The 9,182-nt window shown below is 43.5% G+C and overlaps 1 protein-coding gene across 1 annotated transcript; it reads right to left on the bottom strand.

Moving 5' to 3' along the window:
* Positions 1–6,337: 6,337 nt before the first annotated feature.
* On the bottom strand, positions 6,338–7,435 carry P2RY4 (pyrimidinergic receptor P2Y4; the record flags this gene model as incomplete). The annotated part of the gene is made up of 1 exon (XM_081126069.1): positions 6,338–7,435. One exon carries the CDS (start codon positions 7,433–7,435, stop codon positions 6,338–6,340), a length of 1,098 nt encoding a protein of 365 aa, XP_080982195.1.
* Between the last annotated feature and the right edge of the window lie 1,747 nt (positions 7,436–9,182).

The raw sequence follows: 9,182 nt of genomic DNA, 5'->3' as shown, positions 1-9,182 counted from the left end.
AGACTCACTTTTGGGTTGCAATCAAGTAATTTTGCACTCCCTTTTGGTGACAAGCCACATCTCATCTCATACTGAGAATATCAGCTCTGTAGGTTTCAGCAAGTAACCCATTCAAGTGGGTTATTCTTAAATCTATGGAAATAGGGAAAGGCACCTAGGAACTCAAAGGGAAAGAGGAGTATAAACACATATGAACAGATCTTGATTACAAAAGCTATTCGAGATTGACCTCTTTAGATAATGTCATTGGCTAATATCTTTTGTATGCATAGATCCAGGGTGGCAGGAAATCAAGTAGTTTTCATTATCTTTCTGAGTTTCTCACCCTCCCTGAATTCTTTTAAGCATTTGACATTGTTGCTTTCTTTCTTCCTTTTTTTTTTAAGTATGTTTTTTATTTATTTTAGAGAGGAAGGGAGAGAGAGAGAGAGAGAGAGAGAGAGAAAGAGAGAGAGAGAGAAATATAGATCGGCTGCCTTCTGCACACCCCTGTTGTTTGCTTTCTTAATATTTTTTCTTTTGGTCAAAAGGATTTTAAAAAATAACTTGAGCAAGTCCTTCCTTTTGAAACTCTCTTCTCCCTTGATACAATGTTAAAGTCACAATCTGTTTCCTCCCTATCCATCACTATGGTCATCTCTTCAGTGATAAGTTCTTAGCCTTCTGCTTCTCACACTCAAGTGTTCATTTTTTGTCATGATCTTAACTATCATTTCTAAGTAGCACCAAATCCAAATCTAGAATTCTAGTTCCTTGTCCAGCTACACTAAAGGTGAGAACTGTTGAAAGGGGGTTCCCATGCACAGGAACTATAAATGATGTTCCTTCATTTATTACTCCATTGACACTTTACAACAGCCCTGGCAAAGAAGTATTACTACCCCCAATTTACCAATGAAGAAACTAAATCCCAGAGAAATTAAGAAACTGAAGATCAATGATTCAAAGCCAAGTCTGGTTATCTGACTACATTGTTTGTTCTCTCTACTACTCCTCATCACCTTCTTCATCAGAATGCTGGCTTTCCTCCCATCAGTGAAGGAGAGAAGTCTCAGGTGAAGCATTTAGCTTAACCAGTTGGGGATTGTGGGATGAAGAAGTAGAAAATGTGGGGAAAGTGAAAGCTCAAGTGTACCACCTTCTCCTCTTCATCACTTCCAGGTTAGCCTTACAGGTGGGCCAATTAGTGAGTACTCAGTGTAGTGGGATGTGAGAGATCCTGAACAGTCCTACTTTCCTTCAAAATATCTTTCCAATTCCCTCCCTACCTCCACAGTTCCTAAAGTGCCCTTGGGGGTCCTTTGGCCTCTTAACATGAGAATGTACCCAGGAGAAGAAACATTAAACTGAATTACTGAGATGTAATCATTCAACAAATATTTTTTAAGCACCATTTATTAAGTAAGTGAGATGATATAATAACAGCTATTTATATTTGCTTAGGTCTCTAGATTTGCAGAACTTTGCCATAATCTCAAGTACTTAAAGCTGAAACTATGATCCTCATTTTACAGATGATCAAATTGTGGCTCAGAAAGTCTGAGTGACTTGCCCAAGTTACACACCTGGGCCCCAGTTTATAACCAGGGCTCAAATTTGGGTCTTCTGACTTTCAGTCCTATGCTCTTTCCTTTCTATCACAGTAACTCAAGGGGTTTACAGGTGGGAACTCAAATAGACATACATAAAGAGTTAAATAGCAATTCAAGATAATAGTATAAGTAATAGCAAAAGACAATAAAAGTACTAAATGACTCATACAGATAATAACCATAGAAGTGGCCAGAAAGTTCACTGGGTGAGATTCTGCAGAGGAGGCCTCAAAGAAGAAATGGAACTTAAGCCTGGCTTTGGAAACAAAGTAGGAAAAAGACAGTGGGAGAAGAAAGGGAAGGCATTCTAGTTTGGGGCAAAGGAAAAATAAAGGTGCAGAGGTGGGAAAGTGCAAGTCTTATATGGAGAAAGAATGAGGAGATCAAATGAGCTGAAGAAGAAAGATTTATATTGGGGAAGAATGGAAAATAAGACTGAAAAAGCTCTCTTGAATTTCTGACTAAAGAATTTCAACTTGTTTTGTAGACATGGGGGAACCATGAAAGAGTTTTGAGTAATAGAGTGAAAGCAGTGTTTGAGCCAATTCATCTGGCAATACGCATTGTGTAGAATGCAATCCTGTGAAGAGAGACTGGCAGTAAGGAAGACAAGTTAGGAGGCTGGGGCAGTCAGTCAAGGATAACATGACAAGAGCCAGTATTAGAATGGTAGCACTGGGATCATAAAGGAAGGCCAATTGTAATTGACATGATGAAGAAATGCCAGAATCTCATGGAACAGGGAGGGAGAAGAAATAAAGTTGCCTGAGAGTTTTCGAGCTTATGGAATAATCTCTGGAAATCAGAGGACCTGAGCTTAGTCCCTGTTCTGCCACTGATTTGATAAGTTATGTGTAAGTCATATCTCTGGGCCTGTTTTGTCCTCTGTAAGGTGAAGGGGCGTCCAGGCCCTAGAAGACTTCTGAAGTAATCTCAAGGACTATGAGTCAACTGAATTGTACTCACATGCATTTAGGTTCTTTCCAAGAGAAAATCAAGGATCAGAAGGGGGAGAGGTTAAATAATCCCCAAATGCTATAACTATGACAGAACTTGGAATTCTGTTCACTTTAGGGAGTAAAAGAGAAGCCAGCAAAGAGAGAGGAAGTAATAAGAGAGATAAAAGTAGAAGGAGAGAAATTTTAAATCAGGGGGATAAAATTAGAAACTGAAATTAAAAGTACTATAATAAATGGAATACATATTTGTACCAAATACAACAAAAGGTTAATGTTTATGTTAAAAAATATATTTAGATACATAAGAATACTACTAAAATGTCAGTTGAAGAAGGATATGAACAGATAGTTAACACAAGAGGAAATGCAAATGGTAAACATATGGAAAGTGTTCAATCCCATGAGTAGTCAAAGAAGTGAAATTAATAAATTAATGTTTAAGCCACCCAAATAGATTTCCTATCAAGTCCAATGCTAGAGCTGCAAGGGAACTGGAACACTCATGTGTCATTGCGGCATTGCAAATTTGTACAGTCCCTTTGAAAAATCAAGATCCATGAAAAAGTTCATGTTCTTTGATCTGGCAATCCCACTCCTGGGAACTTTTCCCAGGAACAGAATTACAAACAAGAAAAAATCCATGTGCATTAAGATATTCAAAGCACAGAAAACTTGGGAGTGGCCTAAATGTCCAATAATAGGGGAATAGTGCAATAAAATATAATCTACTGATGGATGTAATTTTATGCAACCATTGAAATGATAAATATGAAAGACTGTAGCACAAAGAAAGTATTTACAATAAAATATTTTTGCAGAATTTAAAAATATATGTACACTATGATTACACATATAAAAATATACGTATTACACAAACAGAAAAAGCATGGAACATGAAAAAATGAAAACAATTGTCTAGGGTTTGAAAGTATAGGTGGTTATTTTCTTTCAAAATTTCCTTTAATGTTGTCATAGTGGAATTTTTTAATGTTTTTATGCCAGAAGAGATTAACCAAAGAACTTATATGCATATATGCATAACCCATGGACACAGACAATAAGTGCAGTGAGGGTCTGGCAGGGGGATCAGGGTGGAGGGGGGTCAATGGGGGGAAAAGAGGACATTTGTAATACTTCCAACAATAACGATAAATTTTTAAAAATAAAATAAAATGCACACAAAAATTTTAAAGAGGATGTGCAACAAGGGCATCCTATAGAAGTCAAAGGCAATAAAGTTAGAGGGAAAAATCGTTAAAGGTCTTGCTTAAGAAGTAATTTGTGTCCTTCTAGATACAAAAAAAAAGTGTAGGAAGGAAACCATATTTGTGGTGAGGAAATACACCACAAATTACCTGTGGTGTGGTACTTTTTCTGGAAATGACAGTGAAATGAATAAGATGAATAGAACAGTAGCTAGAAGAGACAGCAGTGGTATTAAGGTATCAGTGGTAATGTTTTATTTTTATTTGGTTGTTTTTTTTTGGGGGGGTGTTGTTTTAAGACAGGAAGAAATCAGTTACAGAAGAGATTGAAAATGATGAAGAAAGATAAACAAAAGAACAGAAAAGAGGGCCACCTCTCATTCTGGGACTACAGGGAAGAAAAGAAAAAAGACAAGATGGATATAGAAGTAGAGTTATCTTAAATGAAGTAGAGAGAAATTGAGGTATTAGATCTTCTGAGTTCTAGGAAGCCTCATAGGATCACAAAACAGGACCAATGGCCCCAGAAGGCAAGCTAAATCTTAAGAGATCATGGGGTAGGATGAAATTGTGGTCTTGAGAAGGTGGGAAAGACAGCAAACAGTCACTCTGGAATGCTCACTAGGAACTCAGCAGGCTAAGCGGAATGGGAACTTAGATGAAGTTCCAAGACAAGAAGTTTCAGTGGGTCAAGCCATCCTTATGTTCTGGCTTCATCTTCAATCTCCTCCAGTCTAAGAGAGAGGAGATTGGCCCAAGGTGTTTAACTAAAATTGGGGTGAAAGGGAAGGCATCCCTAAAGTAGCAGGCCATAAAATATGGGCAGTTAGTCTTGATTAAGCATATGGGAGTTAAATGGACTGGAGAAATGGAGGAGGCTGGGTCAGTCGTGATGGAGAGAGTAGCTTTCTTAGGTGAGGCTTGTGGGTAGGAGAGGTGATTGGCAAGGAGGCTGTGGTCATAGGAATAAAAGGGAATGAATGCAGATGAAGAACAGGGTCTGTAAGTTTAGGCAATGGCTATGAGACTGGGAGACTAGTAAGAAGGCCAGTCCATTTACTCCTAAAAGAAGTGGTCCTAGGTAGCAGGCAAGTCCTGGATATCTAGGAAGGATGACGGCACACTTAAAAGAATGCAAAGGGGACTCAGAGGCATTGAAGTCATTTTATTTCTGCAGACCAGTCTCAACCCTACTCTCCAAAGAGACCTAGTAAGACCAAGTAAGGTAATAGATAAGTAAGAGATCAGAGACAGGTCAGCAAGGGTAGGGCAAAAGAAAAGGAAGGCTGAAGACTCAGACGACTAAAGGGCTGGAAGGCAATTTCAGAAGGGGGCACCTAGAAGTGTGAGCCCACCCTTCTCATGAAGGCCTGCCAAAAACTCTTACTTCCCAAGGCTTGGCAGTTAGCTCCCCAAGTTCCATCCCCATCCCCATCCCCATATCCATAAGCCCTTAAGCACTAAGATGCAGCTGGAAGCGGGTGGGTCACTGGATGGGTGACTCTGAGGGGAGCTGTCCTGGTCCCAGTGCCCCGCTCTGGCCTCAAAACGTTAAATCCTGATCTGAAAGAGCTGGTGACAGATTTATTATTTATCTAGGGCAGGAGCTAGAGAAATGGAAGAGACCAGTGATGAGCCAGCTCTGGCATGGAACCCTGTCACCACCTCTAACCTCTGCACAAACCTTCTCTACCCCTTGATGCTGGAACTTACAGCCATATACATGAAAGCTCCTCCCTGTAATTCTGAGCCATCTCCTCTTCCTTTCATTACATACAGAAGTGTCAAATATGCTCTTAGCAGACATCATAAAGGAGGTCCAGTCCCATTTCTATTCCAAAGGCCTTTATCAGTTTGGGCCCTGCCCCTGAGGTTCTTCAGAATCCCCAGCCTATGGTAAGACTTGGGCTCCCTCTCTACCTAGCAGCTACACACCAGTTCAATAGCGCCATGCCACCAGCTGCATGTGGGGACTCTGGCATGCGGGCTGTCTGGGATTGTGCCCTATTTCAGCACCTAAGTAGGCCAGGCTATCCTGTCTTCAAGGGGAAACCAGGAAGTGGCTATTGCTGCTACATATGTCACATCCTTGGCATCTATGATATGCTGGTGCCCCTATCTCCTGATTCTGGCTGTCACCATCAGATAAGTCAGGCCAGTCCTGAGATTACTCTAGCTTCTCCACTCCTCCAGTTGAATGCTCTGGTTTGACTGGAGGAACATATGCTATACAAGGATGTGGGGGAAAGGAGGGGGAAGGAAGACTGGGGAAGGTTTCCAGGAAGCCTCGTAGGATCTAGAAACAGGACCAATGGTCCCAGGAATGGGACAGAAACTAAGAGGAAGAAGTAGAGGAGGAAGAGTTACAGCTACTGCCTTTGGCTAAAAAGTAGAGGGCAACTGAAGTATTTATGAGAGATCGGGTCACACATGATTTTTCTGGCTCTGCCTAACCCTCAGGGGGAGGGCCTCTTACCAGAATCTGGAACAAAGAGGAAGCAGGCATATGAGGTGTCACCATTAGGATCCCTCACCTCTGCCCGTATTCACCCCCTTTTCTCTTCCTTCCAGGCTTCCAGTGCTACAATCTTTCTGCCCTTGGGGTAGGGCAGCCACTGTCCTGGGGGGTGGCTGTCCACCTGCAGCTGCTATCCTCAGGCAGGGAAACCAGCGCCAGGGAGAAGGCAGTGGTGGAGGGCTGGGAGATACCACCACTGCAGAGCTTCCAGAGCTGACTTCGATACTTGTCCCCGGTCAGCAAGTAGAGCACAGGATCCAGGCAGCTATTGGCGCTGGCCAGAGGTCGGGTCACTTTGTAGACCACATTGACAATGTTCAGCACCCGGCAATCAGCTTCCAACAGTCTTGCTATGTAATAAATGGTGCGGGTGATGTGGAAAGGCACGAAGCAGACAGCAAAGACGGTCAGCACCACCGCAATGGAGCGGAGAGAACGCAGACGAGAAGATGATTGGGCAGCCCCTGGCAAAGGCCGATACAGGCGCCGGGCCATGAGCCCATAGCAGACAAGAGTGACTAGGCAGGGCACGCCAAAGAGCAGCCCCATGATTATTGAGCTAAAGTGGACATAGTGGTCAAACTCCTCAGGCCGAGTGGTGTCATGGCACAGGATGGTATCCCCCCTGGAGCTGGTTGTGACAAAGAACAGGTTGGGCACAAGGCAGCTGGCTACAACCAACCAAACTGCCAGGCAGAGAAGGCCTGCAAGGCGTTGGCGGCCCCAGCGTAGTGCCCTCAGTGGGTGGCAGATGCCCAGGTAGCGGTGTACACTGATGCAGGTGAGGAAAAGGACACTGCAGTAGAGATTCCAGTAGAAGAGGAAGCGGATGAACTTGCAGAGCTCAGTGCCGAAGGGCCAGTGGTTGCGGGCTGCATAATAGTAGATGAGGGTGGGCAGCGACAGCACATACAAAGTGTCTGACAAGGCCAAGTGGAACATGTAGGTGGCCGTTGCATCCCAGGGTCTGAGGTGAAAGAGGAAGAGCCAAAGGGTTGGAGCATTGAGGACTAGACCCAGAACAAAGACAACTGCATAGCTCACAGGCAGCAGGATGAACTTGAACTCCTCATCAAACCAGCAGTCCAGCTCCACCTCACTGTTGCCAGGATCTGAGCTGGGGCCTAGGGTTGTGAAGAGTGAGGATTCTGCACTGGCCATGGTCCCCCTAGAGGTGAAAAAGGCAGAAGTGAACATACTGGATTTCCTTGCCTCCCACCCCCAGCCCTGACCTCGGGAGGGGGGAGGAAGAGAACAGGGAGGGTGATGGTTGAAGCATTAATGGGAGCTGAGCTGAGGGATGTAAATCTGGGTGCAACACAGGCCAGCCAGGCCCCTGCCTGAGCTCCCTTGGTCTAGCCAGGGGAGTGGTGGGTAGCAGGCAGTGCTGGGAATCAGGACAGTCAGTGGTTTGGGTTGTTCTCATTCTAGAGCTGACTCTGTCTTTCAGAGTTTGGCTAGCTGAAAAGGGTAAAGGCCTACCAGGACTCTCCAACATGAGAAGACGCCCAGACCCTAATTGTCTCCTAGCTCGTCACAGTATCTGTGTCCCTGTGAAGAGAGCATCTCTCCATTAGATGACTTCACCTCTCCTCTCACCCTGCTCCCAGTGTCTTCGTACTACAGTTAATTCTGACGCCTGGTCCAGCCCAGAACCCCATCACCACTCTTACCCAAGAAACATGGCAGGCCTCCTACCTGGTCCCCTTGAAGCTGAGCCCAGCTGACTCTGTCACCCTTCCCCTTGGCAGCCAGAGGGCATATCCATGGGGGCGGGGTTGGGGTGAAGCTTGCCCCTCCTCCTGTCCTGGGAGACTGTCAGAGCTAGAAAGGCCCATCAATATTATCTAGTCCAACCCTCTCACTGTACAGATTGCGAAAGGGACCCAATTAGATTACTATTTAACAGCTTCTAAATGACTGTAGGAGAGAGTACACAAGGAAACGTCTAAGTTTACAGATAAAGAGCCAGGCCACTGGAGATAAATAGAACTACAAGATGATCATATAATCTGTGTAAATAAGCAGAAACATGGGAAATGAATGTTAACATGGGCAACTACAAGATAACACACTGAAAGATTTTAGAAAATCTAAACTACTCATATAAATCTTAACTCCATGTGCATATGATTATGGCAAATGCTTATGTAGCACCTACTCTGTGCAAGTTAATAAGTGTTTTACACTTATTAATGGTCCCTAGGTTTTTTTTTTAATGTATCTTTGTTGATTTCAGAGGGAGGAAGGGAGAGGGGGAGAGATAGAAACATCGATGATGAGAGAGTCGTCATTGTTTGGCTGCCTCCTGCACACACCCGGCTGGGGACTGAGCCCAAAACTCAGGCATGTGCCCAGACCGGGAATCAAACCGTGATCTCCCAGATCCTAGGTCGATGCTCAACCACTGAGCCATACCTGGCCAGGCCCCAGGCTCTTTATTGAAGTAGGTAATATTATCATCCCTACTTTGCTGATGAGAAAATTAAGGCACAGTTGTTTAAGTATTTTGTTAATTAGTGGTAGAACCAAGATTTGTACCCAAGCAGGCCTGCCCTTGAACCAGGCTCTAGCATCCACGTAATTAATTACTATGCTTAGTCACCTCTCTAAGCCACTGGTCATAAACCATGGAAGGATAAGCAAATATTTCCTGAGAGACAACTATGTGCTTGGCCCAGCTCTAATAAACAGAACAGACAAAAACTCCTACTTTAATGGAGCTTACATACTAGTGGAAAGAAAAGATAAAATTAACAAGTAAAATATATAGATTTTGATCATTATTATGGAGAAAAATAAAGGAGGAAAGGGGAATGCTGAAGGAAGAACAAGGGGGAATAGAGAGGATTGCTGTTTTAAATATTAAAGTGTCTTTTGAATAAAGACCAGGTGGTTGTGAGGAAGG

The sequence above is a fragment of the Miniopterus schreibersii genome, assembly GCF_964146895.1.
Source record: "Miniopterus schreibersii genome assembly, chromosome: X".
Classification (NCBI taxonomy): Eukaryota; Metazoa; Chordata; class Mammalia; order Chiroptera; family Miniopteridae; genus Miniopterus; species Miniopterus schreibersii.
Note: the sequence above shows the minus strand (reverse complement) of the source record. Positions and strands in the feature narration are given on the sequence as shown.